The sequence below is a fragment of the Megascapheus bottae genome, chromosome 7, assembly GCF_031878675.1.
Source record: "Megascapheus bottae isolate mThoBot1 chromosome 7, mThoBot2.hap1, whole genome shotgun sequence".
Taxonomy (NCBI): Eukaryota; Metazoa; Chordata; class Mammalia; order Rodentia; family Geomyidae; genus Megascapheus; species Megascapheus bottae.
The window spans coordinates 67,066,565-67,080,708 of record NC_143515.1 but is presented as its reverse complement, the minus strand read 5'-3'; the positions used below and the strand labels follow the sequence as shown (position 1 = coordinate 67,080,708).

Sequence of the window (14,144 nt, the reverse complement as noted above, 5' to 3'; positions counted from 1 at the left end):
TTACTATATTTGTAATTATTGTACTTGTAGAGCAGGTAAGTGTTAAAGGAATTACATGTCAATTTTAAGAAAATATAGTAATTTCTCAAAAACTTTTAGTTTCATTCGGCAGTGCTTTGGAATAGACTTTCATAGTAAAAGCTCCATCTCTCAAGTAAAAATGGTAATCCAGGTGTGAAGATCATTTCATAACCACTTTTATGTATGTCTTTTCAAAGCTTATAGATTTCTACTAAAATAAGCAGTGACTGTAATGATATATTCTCATTAGTGAAAATAATGCAAAATATGTAGTCAATATATATATTCTATACAGAAATAAATCAGCAGTAGGCTTTTTACTTACAAATATAAACTGGACAAATCACAAAATTCTCAATTATATAAAATCATTATTCTTCAGGGCTGAGAAGAGTTAATTTTTTTTTGTTGTTGTTGTTGGTCATGGTACTTGGAACACTGGGCCTGGGCACTATCCCTGAGCTCTTCAGCTTAAGGCTAGTGCTGTCACTTAAGCCACAGTGCCACTTCTGGTTTTCTGGTACTTATTTGGAGATAAGAGTCTCATGGTCTTTTGTGCCTGGGGTTGGCTTTGAACTGTGATCCAGATCTCAGCCTCCTGATTAGCTAGGATTATAGGCATGAGCATCAACAGCTGGCAAGAGTTAATATTGATGACACTCCTACAAACTTTTATTCAAGATATACCCTCTTTAAACCCCACAAAAAATATTCTCTATATTACAAATGAGAAAATACCTACTAAAACACACTGCCACCAGAAGGTATAAGACAGGGATTTTTTTTTTTTTTGCCAGTCCTGGGCTTGAGCTCAGGGCCTGAGAACTGTCCTTGGACTTTCTCAAGGATAGAGATCTACCACTTGAGCCTCAGCACCACTTCTGGCTTTTTTTCTACGTATGTGGTACCCAGTATTGAACTGGGGTCTTTATGCATGCTAGGCAAGCACTCTACCACTAGGCCAAATTCCCTGCCTAGACAGGGTCTGTTTTAAACCCAGAATTAAGGCTTCACATTCTATTGCTCTGCCATGCTCATGGTGAATAAAGTCCAGTCTCATTCATTTTACAGATGAGGACTCAATCCCATTTAGATTAAGATATTTATCCCAAGTCACACAAATAGTTACTGACTAGGAAACATGTGACCTGAGTATCACTTCAGTGTTACACGGGCTGACAGTAAATACCTTACCAAAAATGCCTCACTACCTATGGCAGGGACAAATGCAGACATACATGAGTTTTCAGAAATATTAAATAACAAATATGGAAAATAGGAAGAAAGATAAACAGCAAGGAAACAACCAAATGCTAAGGGAAGGCATATAAAGGCAGTAAAAGATTTTTTTTAATAATCTATATACTAATCTTTTATTGCTAAATAGGTTGCTTAGGTGGTGCCAGGGATTGAACCCCAGGGCCTTGTGTATGTGAGGTAAGTGCTCTACCTCTAAGACACATCCTCACCAGAGAATTCCTTTTTCTTTTTTTCTTTTGGTCAGACCTGGGGCTTGAACTCAGGACCTGGGCACTGTTCTTGGGCTTTCTCAAGGCTAGAGCTCTACCACTTGAGCCACTGCACCACTTCTGGCTTTTTTTTTTTTTTAATGTAGGTGGTACCATGGATCGAACCTGGGTCTTCATGCACGCTAGGCAAGCATTCCACCACTATACCAAACTGAGAATTCCTTTTTCTTAATCCTTTCTGTAATGTAGTTATATTATGATTAGTATAACATTCCAACCCACTTTTTTCAGGAGGAGGAAGACAGAATTCATCTCACAAATTAAAATTCCTAATTGCATTGTTATTAAATGCATCATGCAATAATAAAAAAAATCACATTTGACCTTACAGATTTGGTATGGAAGGAAAATGCTGTTTTCCACACCCATCACCCTTTTACCCTTTCACTGCCAGTTCGAAGAGGCAACGGACAAAAGAGCGAATACGGGCTGACTGGGAATTGGATACCGTGCTTAAGAACGAACATTTTATTCCTTGACATACAGGTTTCTGCGTATGTTTCAAGTCTCTTCCAGCAAGCTGGAGGACTTGTCATTTCAATATTCTATACTGACTGTTAGCACCGCCAAGCTGAGCTCCCTAACTGAAGTGCAAAAACGGCTCAGCCAGGGCACACAGGGAGTGGCGGGTTCCCCTAGGCTGGTGGACGTCTCCTCACGAGCTGTGGGACAGCTGTGGTCGCCAGCAAAGTGCCCTGAAGTCTGGCAGGGTCAGGCGCAAGGCCACCGTCAAGGAAGGGTCTGGAACGCACCAGAGCGACGACACCCTCGCCAAGTGAAGGACTCAAACGTGAGGAGCGCCGGACTGGGCACCGTGTGAGAGAAGCGGACAGTCCCTAAGCGAGGTCACAGGAAACATGGGGGCCCAGTTTAGTTATCCCCCCACTAAAGGGTCCCTGGACCCGACTGCGTCAGGCCACCGCGGGAGCGACGCTGCTTCCGGCCGTCCCACGTCTGCCTGGTTCTGACAAGAGAGTTCAGATGCCTTCAAACCAGGCTCACCTCGGGAGCGGAGGATCTTGAAGGCAGGGAAGCGGCTAAGGCTGCCAATAGCCCGGGAGGCAACCATCTTGCAGGCGAGGACGAAAGTAGAGAGCGCTTCTAACTGCGGCGGCGACCGGGGCGAGGACTTTGCCTTCCCCAACCTGGACGGCCAGGTGCCCGACGCATTGCCTGACTAAAACCCAGCCGTTGAATTGTCGCCGGCCCTTTGACCCTCACTCGTCGCTCCTATCTAAAGCGGTCAAAAAGAGACTTTCTCCCCCGGGGAGCCGAGGCCCGTCGAGGAGGGGACGGAGCGCTTCATTTTCTAGTCAGGCGGGCAACGGACAGCCGGAGAGGCCACCTGCGCCCGTGGGCGGGGCTGAGGGGGTCCTTTCTGGACAGGACCCGCCCCTTGCTGGGGGCGTCTTGTCACTCCGGACGGGACCTTCGAGGGAGTCGGTTCTGTGCACCCACGACCTGAGGTGAAAAAGGTGGGTGCAGTGGGGTTTCCACGCAGGCCTTTCCTTCAGGAGATCCCACTTCCTTCCCACCTCGCTGCGCCGGTGCCGGCGACCACTTCTCTTCCCTGGGAGGGTCGCAGTTTGGGGGCTGAGGCCTGCGTGTTCCAGCTGTGGCCCAGAGCCGCGGTGTCACCTGTCCTAACTTATCACTTCAGGTTAGCGAACAGTCGGCGTGGGTGTCTAACACTCTTGGCGGTGTTAGGGGTGTTTGTGGTTTCCCCTGTGCCGAGCCTTGTGGCCGTCGACATTGAGAGCGCCACAAGTCCACCCTGGTTTCTGCTGTAACAGTTGGGACTCGGGCGAGGAAGAAGCCGAGGCACGGCTGCGCCTGGTGTCGTGATCCGGTAGGGACGCTTTCGGACCGAAGAGTCGTTCACCTCCCGTTATCGAGGAAGAATGAGGCGAGCCGCCGAACGAGGGCCTTTTCCAGTGGGTGGTGTGTGGTAGACTTAGATCTAGAACCTGGGTTTACATCTGATCCTGAGCTGTGCATTGAATGATAGCTGTTTTTGTGGCTGGAAAGATGGACTCCAAATAAAGTGGTTTCAGAAGAAAGTAATGTTCTCTCGGGCACTTTGCATCGTTTTCTTGTCTGTGGCACAGGAAGGATTTAGATATAAATTTCATGGTTTCCGAAGAAAATGAGGGGGAACCATTCTCTTCCATGGGCACCTTCACATTGTTTTACACATTTTCTTGTCTATGGCTCAGCAAGGATTCAGATATAAATCTGACTTGCTGTACACATCAAGTTTACTACCTGCAAGAGAAATGCCACACACACACACACGAAATGGCAGGCAATTAGACTGAAGTGAGAAATACGGAAAGAGTGGTGAGAACTTTCTGTTTTGGAACTCAAGTCTAATAGTGAGTTCTACATTGGCTGAAATACTTTACACAAAAATTTCAAAAAAAGATTCTTGACCTTGTAAGATAATTTACAGTTCAAAGTCTGCTTACTCCCTGTATGTTTCTTTCTTGTGCACTTGATTGTGCACTGCCCTTATTTAGGTTGTTTCACTTTTGTGGCCCCACTTTAATGTCTTGTATATTCTTTGTTTTGTTTTCTTTACCATTCTTTAAAGGCTAACATTGTGGCAAGGGTGTTGCTCAGTGGTAGAGCCCTTACCCAATGGTAAAGCCTTTGCCAAGTATGGGCAAGACTCTGGATTATTATACCCCAAGTAACACTGAGAGGGGGGGAGAGGGAGGGAGGGAAGGAGGAAGAGAGAGAGAGAGAAGAGAGAGAGAGAGAGAGAGAGAGAGAGAGAGAGAGAGAGAGAGAGAGAGAGAGAGAGAGAGAAGCAGAGAGGAAGAGAGAGAGGGAGAAAATATAAATAAAAAACCTATTCTTAGCCTGCCACTTGGGTTGTAGTTTGCAAACCCTGATTTGCTAGGTAACAGGAACCTGTATTTAATCCTCTCAACTCTACGTAGTATTGATCTATGTTTTACTGAAGGTCCTGGAACAAAAAAGTTAAATAACTTGTTTAAGGTTATACAGCTAGGATTGAGACAGGATTTAGACTTTGGCTTTAAAGTCTATTCTCATAACCTTGACATTGTGTTTTCATGTTATAATAAGCTCCTGGAGATTCTCCATCTTCTTTTATTTCCTATACGGTCCCTGTGCCTTCCTCTCCTCCCAGATACTTCTTCATGCTACTTAAGCCTGAACTTACTATCATTGTGTTTCCACACTTCATATGCCTTTGAAGCTTAACAAGTGACAGTAAAATCAACTCTCTCATATTATTGTTGGCTCTCTCCTTTCAGACTACGTTTTTTATTAATTGCCCAAGAACTCTGTAGTACTTCTTTTTTGGGGGGAGCATGAACTACAGAAATATCTAAAGAAAATAAGTACAACTCCCAATTCTATCATGTTTGGTAAATAGTGTTGATATTTTGCTATGTGTTCTGGATTTTTTAATGCATTTGTATGTTTGTAAAAGATACTGATGTATATATGTATTTTAAATAGAACTACACCAATAGTCTCTAAAGAATGACCTAAGAGATTTTATATTACATATTTCTGTGCATCAAATTATACCCAAATTTAGCATCTTATTAAAGCAATATATTTTTGCCATCTCATACATTTTCTGAGGTTCAGGAATCTGAGATGACTTAGTTGGAGTTTTCTGGTGTTGAAATTTCTCAGGAGGTTGCCATCAGTATTTTGGCTGGCACATAGTCATCTGAAGCTTACCTGCAATAAAGTATCCTGCTTCCAAGTTCAGTCATATGGCTGTTGGCAGGAAGGGGCAGTTTTTCGGTACATAAACTTCTTCATGGGGCTTGTGATCTGCCAGCTGGCTCCACACAAATATGATCTGACAGAGCTCAAGACAGAAACTGCAGTATTGTTTGATAGCCTAATCTCAGACTATGCCACCACACTTATTTATTTATTTATTTTTGCCAGTCCTGGGGCTTGAACTCCGGGCCTGAGCGTTGTCCTTGGGCTTTCTCAAGGCTAGAGCTCTACCACTTGAGCCATCACATCCTACTTTTTCTATGTATGTGGTACTGAGGAATTGAACCCAGGTCTTCATGCATGCTAAGCAAGCACTCTACCACTAGGTCAAACTCCCCGCCTATGCTATCACTTCTGACATACTCTTTTGTTTAAATAATCGAACTAGGCTTTACTGTGGAGGCAATCATACAAGAAAGAATGTGTATACCAAGATAACTGGGATCAAGATAGAGATCAGCCATTGAAAATCAGAGGTTTTTTTTTTTTATTTTTCCTTTAAGAATATGTTTTGAGATTTATATTATACACACAGACACACACATATATAAATGCACAGTGACAAGTCTTTCCACCTTTGTTGCCTAGTTCTTAGTTTTCTTTCTCTCAAATAGCAATTTTTAGTATTGCTGTATGTCTAGGGTTTATTTTCTACTGATATAGGAAATTTGCATGATTTTTCTTCTATAATGAGGATAGCTTACTTTTCATACTTTGCTTTCCCCCACTTGATAATATAGCTAAGAAATGCTTTCTGGGGCTGGGAGTTTGACCTAGTGGTAGAGTACTTGCCTAGCATTCACAAAAGACCTGGGTCCAATTCCTTGGTTCTATGTGCATAGAAAAAGCTGGAAATGGCACTGTGGCTCAAGTGGTAGAGCTCTAGCCTTGAGAAAGCCCAAGGACAATGCTCAGGCTCTGAGTTCAAGCCCCAGGACTGGCAAAAAAAAAAAGATAATTACTTTGCAAATATTATGCATATTTGCTATGCATAGAGATTGCACTAGTTCATACCATTGAGAGGGCATGAGAGTGACTCTTGCTCATACAGTGTATCTTAAACCTTTGAGTCTTTGCAACTTGACAGTTATATTTCTGTGGTTTAACTTGCATTTCTCTTATGACTGGAATTGAAGATCTTTTTTGTATATTTAAGAGTCACTTAGAGCTGCATATGGTGGCACATACATGTACTAGAGAGGCTGAGGCAAGTAGATTATGAGTTCAAGGCCGGACTCAGCTACATAGCAAGACCCTGTCTCAAAAAAAAAAAAACAAAACAAAACAACAAAACAAAAAAAGCTGGTGGGGTGTTTTTGTTTTTGTTTTTCTGTGAACAGTCTGTTCCTATCCTCTACCCATATATTTGCTTTAAGTCTCAGGTATAGTACTACAGTTTTTTCCCCCTATTACCAGTCAAAATTAAATTGCTGACATGGTTCTTCTCCTTCCCACATAAGTATTTAACATTCCCTGGTGTACAGACAGCGTAGCATTTAAAATGAGGAGGTTATACAGTCTGCTTCTTTGGCTTAAACTTTGGAGCTAAATTGCCTGGGTTCAAATCATGGCCCTGCCAATAGTAGGTCTTTGAATGAGTCATACAAACCCTCTATGGCTCAGTTTCCTCATCTTTTACAAAAGGTGTGATAAGCATGCCTATTTTATAGGATGTGAGGATTTGATGCTTATAGTGGCTGAGTTAGTAAGAAAAGTCAGTATAGCTATATTATTATTTGAAGGGTAGAGGGTAATTGAGCATTTTTTTGGTATTTTATAATATTCATGCATGAGATTGTCAGAGATCATGCACTGCACATAAGCTACAAATTGATAAGGTAATCCAGGATTCAATTTGTTCTTCTCTTTTTAGGTTTCATAATGGCTTCCATCTTGACTTACACCTTTAAGACCCTTCCTAGTACATCAAAATGGGCTCTCAAATTTTGTAAGTTCAATTTTTCTTTGTGGTTCAAAGATTAAATTGATAAGCATTTTACACGGACATTGAATGGTATTTTTTGTCTTCCAGCTGTAAGATCTTTGAGCTGTTCTTCACTACTACAAGCTGCCCCAGGTATAGTAGTTTTTTCCCTTTAAATATTAGTGCCTATATTTATGAATTCTAATAAAAACCAAAAGCAATTTTCCCCTTTTTATGAGCAACATAGATATCACTATTGCCTTCGTTTTAAAAACCAGTGTGGCTGATCAGTAACAGTATTATCTGTATAGATATTTTTTTTTTTTTTGCCAGTCCTGGGCTTGAGCTCAGGGCCTGAGCACTGTCCTTGGACTTTCTCAAGGCTAGAGCTCTACCACTTGAGCTTCAGCACCACTTCCGGCTTTTTTCTATGTATGTGGTACCGAGGAATCGAACCCGGGTCTTCGTGCATGCTAGGCAAGCACTCTACCACTAGGCCAAACTCCCGGCCCCTATCTGTATAGATATTGAAGATTAAACTTGAAGGCCTGGGGCTGTGACTCAAATGGTAGAATGCCTTCCTGACAAGCAAAAGGCTATAAGTTCAAACCCAGTACAAAAAAAAAAAAATATTGAGCTTTAAAAACCTACAGGAGCCAGGAGTAAGGGTAAGGAAATGTGTTGATTTGATATGGTCTCTTTGATCCCCAGTACATCCATTGTATTAGTCTCTTCACCATGGAAAATATACTTACCTTCAATGGTCAATTCTAAATTACTCTGACAAAATTTTTTAACGTATTTTTCCTTGTCTACCTTTCGTATAGCTGTATGGTTCTGATTTTTGTTTGTTTTGCCAATCCTGAGGCTTAAATTCAGGCCCTGGGCTCTTTCCCTAAGCCTCTTTGTGTTCAAAACTAGTGCTTTACCACTTGAGCCACAGCACCACTTCCTCCATTTTCTGTACCTGGGAATTAAACCCAGGGCTTCATGCATACTAGACAAGTACTCCACCACTAAGCTACATTCCCAGCCCTGATTATGTTTTATCAGGATACTTCTACTTGTATAATAACAATTTTAAAATGATACCTTCCAGGATTCAAAAGACTTCTGTTCTGTTCTAGCTCTTCCTCTTTCTGGGCAATGTGACCTTGAACTGGTCACCTTATATCCCTGGGTTGCAATTTCCTTTGCTATGAAAAAAATATAATAATTCTAGTCGTGTTAACTTCATGTAGTTATGAAGATATCTCAAAGCCTTTGAGAACTAATGTCAGTATAATTTCAAGATGGTAATGTTACATTTTTTTCACATAGTATATTCTCAGAGGTTTGTTTTCCTAATCTCAATTAGAGAAATTTCATGTTGTCAGTTAACAAATATGTTCCCTGTTGATTTTTTTTTTTTTGGTGGGTCATGTGGCTTGAACCTAGCCTGGGCACTGTCCCTGAGCTCTTCAGCTCAAGGCTTCTTCCCTACCCCTGAGCCAAGCCCCATTTCCCATTTTCTAGAGATTAATTAAGAGTCTCAGGTCCTTTTGTGCCCAGGCTGGCTTTGAACCTTGATCCTCAGATCTAAGCCTCCTGAGTAGCTAGGATTACAGGCCTGAGCCACTACGCCCAGCTTGTAGTCTTTTAATTCTGAGTAGGATATAGATTTCTATTGGCCTAACAATGAATAATTTCTTTCTGTCTCATGTCACTTTTTCCCTAATTCAAATGTTTGCCAGGCTTTTGCTTCAAAGTCACACAAAGGGACTTGATCTTCTTAATGCCAACAAGGAATGCATCTCTCTAGATTTAGACTTTTCTATGTTGTCCTTTAATAGTTTTTTTTTTTTTCTCCTGAACAATACTGTAAACTCTGACGAGACTTAACCTTTATGGGTCACTAATGTCTCCTATAAGTCATTTGTGTTAACCCTGATGATGATAATGGTACAAGAAGGCACTTGATAAGATAAAAGAATGTGATTGGCTGATTTGAGGACAGAAATGGCACATGCTGAGCAGGTTTTAGGTGACAATCCTTTTATAACTATATAACCTCTTGAAACTCATGTATTATTCCTGCTTGACAGAATGAGAGTTTAAGTGACTACCCAATACATAATGAATAACAAATCTTATTTTTAATGTGGCTTATAGAATTAGTCTAAGTACTTGTTAAAAAATGTATAAATGATTTAATTAGGCTCTTGTTGGTTTAGAACGCTATTTTGTGAGGATAAATTCCGTTTGTGAGAGCAAAAAGAGATCTCATGTAGCCTTGGAGCTGAGGAATAGCTTTGATTTTGGGTAAAATTTGTGAGTCCACAGCTTTCTGATCAACCTTGAGCTGCTCTGTAACCTCTTTTTTTCTCTTTTTCTATGTTAAAGATTTTGCCCTCCTAGTGTCTGGGCTTCTGCAGCTTCTTCTTAAAGTACTCGTCAGTTGAGGGGTTTGGGGATTTTTATCCTGCTGATATCAATTTTTGTGGAGGTGGCAATAATAAATTTCTGATGTGTTCTACATAGAGGAATATGATTGAGGGACAGAGGTCCAGTCACAAGTAGTAAGCCACTGCCCAGCTGCTGCAAGAAAACCACTCTCGCCTCTGTGGTGCCCAGTGAGGATGATGAGGACGGTCCCTGGAGTGATGCTGGACCACAGCCTTCGCCCATGCTGTCTGGCTCAGCATGGCTCAGCAGCTTCCAAGGCGCATCTTCAGTGGGGTAGGATGTAGGCATTTTTTTGGAAGCTTAACCACCTGGGTACCACCGTTCTTGTCACCACCAACTGGTTTTGTGACAGTTGCAAGAATCTTCTTTTTTTTCTTTTCAACCTTGGAATTAGCAGCTGAATATTTCCTCTTGTACATGGCTTTTCTGGAATACATAGCAGACCGGGAGTATCTGCCAATTCCTCAGACCAGTACAGTTTCATCTGCAGAGGGGGACACTTTCTTGGACTTTTTAGCCTTAGTAGTAGCCTTCTTCTTCACCTTGACATTGGCATCAGCCTTTTTGGCTATGGGTTTCTTCATCTTAGTGTCCGGCTTCTTAGCCTTTTACTCCTGCCATCTTGCAAGACAGGAAAGAGCTGATTATTTATTAATAAACTACATTGTTTGGAGTGGCTCATGTTTGCTCTGAAGGTGGCTTTAGACATTCAGAGCCAGAACTTTAGGTAAGACAGCTACTAGGGAAGGCTTTAGTAAGGGTGACATGTGAAGTAAGCTGGAAAGACAAGTAAGACATGTATGTAATGGGGCCATACAGGTGAAAGGGTTCCTGAATAAAGACAAAGAGACTGAAGTGAGCAATGTAAGGGACGAGGGGCCTGTTCATCTTATTGCAAGAGTAGTAGACAATACTTTTATATAGTAAAGGTAGAATCAAGTCAAGCAAGAAATTCATTTGAGGAATCAAGTATTTAAATTTTATATAATGAATTCTTAAAAAGCATTACATATATATATTATACCTTTTTTTCCTTTTTTGTCTTTTGTAATGCAAGGGATTGAGCCCAGGGTCACAAGCGAGAGCTCTGCCATTGAGCCGCATCTCCAGCCCTGTTTCTCTCTTGATTCTCCTACTGCCTGTAAAGATTACATTTTGTCTTATATCTTTGTTCCGTGCCAATGTAGGGAAATAAGTCTTTTTCTTGTGGGAAAATAAAACCCTCAGTTTATCCTCAAGTTAAGGATGATTGGGTTTACGCATTCTATAACTGCAATTAGAAAGGGATAAGGAACCAAGCAAGCATAGTATACTGTCTCAAAAATAAACAGAAGAAGGAAAGTGTAGAGACCCCCAGACCCAACCCCTTCAGTAAACCCAGAGGCTGCACAAACAGGAACTTCTGAACCCTAGTCAGCCATTGTTCGCACAGGTGTCCATAAGCTAAACCATAAAACTACTCTCTGACAGTTGAACGGGACCCAGCTGGCGTGAGAACTCTACCACCTGATGGGTGTGATTTTTACCTTTAAAAAAACTGTGTAAACCCTGATTAACGACTCCTCCCAGCCTCACTGCCAAGTGCCTGTGGACGAGTTCCCTGCCTGGCTTGTATCCCGCAATAAACCTTGCTTTTGCATTTTGGACGCCTGTGTCTTGGTGGTCTTCTTTGGGGGGACCCCTCCTCTGGGCACAGCAAAAACATAGAAGGAATGTTAGTTTTAAATCTTTATAGATTATTATTATTTCCTTTTTTTCTTTTTTGTGGGCCTCGGGGCTTGAACTCCTCAGCCTGGGCCTAGGCCCTGTCCCTGAGCTCTTCAGCTCAAGGCTACTGCCCCCCCTTGAGCCAAGCCCCATTTCTCGTTTTCTGTTTTCTAGGAGTTAATTGGCGATAAGAATCTCAGGTCCTTTTGTGCCAAGGCTGGCTTTGAACCTTGATCCTTAGATCTCAGCCTCCTGAGTAGCTAGGATTACAGGCGTGAGCCACCTTGCTTGGCTTTATTATTTTATTACTTAGGTTTTTTTTTTTTGGTGGGTCATGGGGCTTGAACTTGACCTCAGCACTGTCCCTCAGCTCCTCGGCTTGGGCACTGTCCCTGAGCTCTTCGGCTCAAGGCTACCACCCTACCCTTGAGCCAAGCCCCACTTCCCATTTTCTAGAGGTTAATTGGAGATAAGATTCTCAGGTCCTTTTGTGACCAGGTTGGCTTTGAACCTTGATCCTCAGATCTCAGCCTTCTGAGTAGCTAGGATTACAGGTGTGAGCCACCGCGCCCAGCTTATTATTTACTTTTAAAACATGTACATTTGAACATTTTCTTCCTTAATTTAGAGCAACTAAGTGGGCCAGTCTATTTATTGGGCTAGTCCATGCCTAGCTAACTGAGGATGGAAGGTCAGAAAGATTGCAGTAGGAGTCCAGCCTGAGCACAAAGTTCTGAAGAACCTGTCAAAGCCAATAAAAGTTGGACATTGTGGGTGAATAATATCCTAGACACATGGGAATTGTAAGTAGGATTACAGTCCATACTGGTCCAGCATAAATGTGACATTGCATTTGAAAAATAGCCAAAGTAAGAAAGACTGAAGGCATGGCTCAAGTGGTGGAGTGTCTGCCAAGCAAGTAGTAAACCCTAAGCTCAAAACCCTACAGCGGATAGAGTACTACCAAAACAAACAAAACTCAACCAACTGGGAGTGACCATACTTAGAATTCTAGCACTTAGGAGGCTGAGACATCATGAGGTTCAACAGTTGGGAGCCAGCCCAGGCTATAATAAGACTCTGTCTGAGAAGGGAAGGTTGCTATTTTGGTGTGAAACAGAACAATTCTAGGTTTTTGCAAAATAATGGTAGTCATCACCAATTAACCTTTATTTCTACAGAGTGAGGCAAGAATATCATGCTGTATGAAGAGAACAAAGCCAAATATTATGACTTCATATAAAAGTTTTGTGGGCAAATTTGCTTTTGATGTAGTAGGTTGTCAAATACTTACTATGGACATAGTAACAATTTTGTTAGTAGCATACATACCTTCTTTGTGTTCCTTAAATATGATTGAGAAACTTGAAAACCCTGTATTTTTAGCTTTTTAAGAAAATATTGAAGTTGGATGCTGAGCTGATAACTCATGCTTATAGTCCTACCAACTCAGAAAGCTGAGATCTAAGGATCGAGTATAAGGCCATCCTGGGCAGGAAACTCCATGGGACTCTTATTTCTGATTAATCACCAGAAAGCCAGAAGTGTAACTTTGGCTGGAGTATAGCTCTGGCTCACGTGGTTGAGCAGTAGCCTTGAAGGAAGAAAGCTCAGGCCCCTGAGTTTAAGCCCCAGGACTTGCAGGCACACATGTGCATGTGAACACATACACACACACACACACACACACACACACACACACACACACACACACACACCACACATGTGTGCTGGGTTCAGTGGCTCATACCTATAATCTTAGCTGCTCATGAGGCTGTGATCTGAGGAAGGCAGCTCAGACAGAAAAGTCCATGAGACTCTTTTCTTTCTAACCAGCAAAAAGTCAGGAGTGGAACTGTGGATCAGTGGTAGAGTGCCAGCCTTGAGTGGAAATATAAGTGAGAATACAAAGCCCTGAGTTCAAACATTAATACTGGCAATTAATAAGATTAATAAATGACGGTGCTAATTAACACTGAATTGTGTAATTATGTAATTTAAAAATATAAAAAGTCAAGGATATGATTGAAGTGGTAAGATTGCTACCTTGCAAGTGCAAAGCTTTGAGTTCAGCCTTCAGGCCTGTTCTTTCAAAAATGTAAAGTCATGTGACTATGTTATTTATGTATTTTAGTGGTGCTGGAATTGAAACCAAAGCCTTACATGTGTAGAGAGGGCTATACACTGAACTACACCTATGCCTCATTTTTATGTATTTTAATTAATAGTTCTTCGAATTTTATTTTAAAGCTGTCCAAACCCAATCAAAGAAGACCTTGGCTAAACCCAACGTAAGAAATATTGTGGTGGTGGAGGGTGTCCGCATACCATTTTTGCTGTCAGGCACTTCGTAAGTATAAAATGAGCCTTCTAATTTACTTTTTTTTTTTTTTTTAAAGATTCTGTCTAACGTGATCTTTGTAAATGTAGCCCAATAGATAATAATACCATTAGTGGGCAAATACATGGAGAGTTTCTCAAAGAAATTAGTATAGGATATGTCAAGTAAGCAGTGAAATATTAGAGCAAACTGTGTTTTATCTTTTCTCTTAACCAAATCTAGTATCATTTCAGTTTGCAACAGCTTGAAAATTCAGTGTTGGTCCAGATAGATTGTTTTCCAGAGGTGGAGCTTAATGCTACCCTTAAGAATAGACTGGAGGCCGGGAGTTTGGCCTAGTGGTTAAAGTGCTTGCCTAGCATGCATGAAGACCCGGGTTCGATTCCTCGGTACCACATACATAGAA

At 41.6% G+C, this 14,144-nt stretch overlaps 2 protein-coding genes and 1 pseudogene across 2 annotated transcripts in view; 1 reads left to right on the top strand and 2 right to left on the bottom strand.

Moving 5' to 3' along the window:
- Hadha (hydroxyacyl-CoA dehydrogenase trifunctional multienzyme complex subunit alpha) overlaps positions 1-2,812 on the bottom strand; it is a 38,042-nt gene extending 35,230 nt beyond the window's left edge. Inside the window, exon 1 of the mRNA XM_090337337.1 lies at positions 2,553-2,812. Coding sequence (XP_090193463.1) covers positions 2,553-2,619 — 67 coding nt within the window. The 5' untranslated portion in view covers positions 2,620-2,812. The remainder of the gene's footprint in view (positions 1-2,552) is intronic.
- Positions 2,813-2,918: 106 nt separating this feature from the next.
- Hadhb (hydroxyacyl-CoA dehydrogenase trifunctional multienzyme complex subunit beta) overlaps positions 2,919-14,144 on the top strand; it is a 37,458-nt gene continuing 26,232 nt past the window's right edge. Inside the window, exons 1-4 of the mRNA XM_090337339.1 lie at positions 2,919-3,025; positions 7,195-7,269; positions 7,354-7,398; positions 13,648-13,747. Of these exons, the coding sequence (XP_090193465.1) occupies positions 7,203-7,269; positions 7,354-7,398; positions 13,648-13,747 (212 nt within the window). The 5' untranslated portion in view covers positions 2,919-3,025; positions 7,195-7,202. The remainder of the gene's footprint in view (positions 3,026-7,194; positions 7,270-7,353; positions 7,399-13,647; positions 13,748-14,144) is intronic.
- LOC150061003 (large ribosomal subunit protein eL6 pseudogene) lies at positions 9,455-9,978 on the bottom strand (annotated as a pseudogene).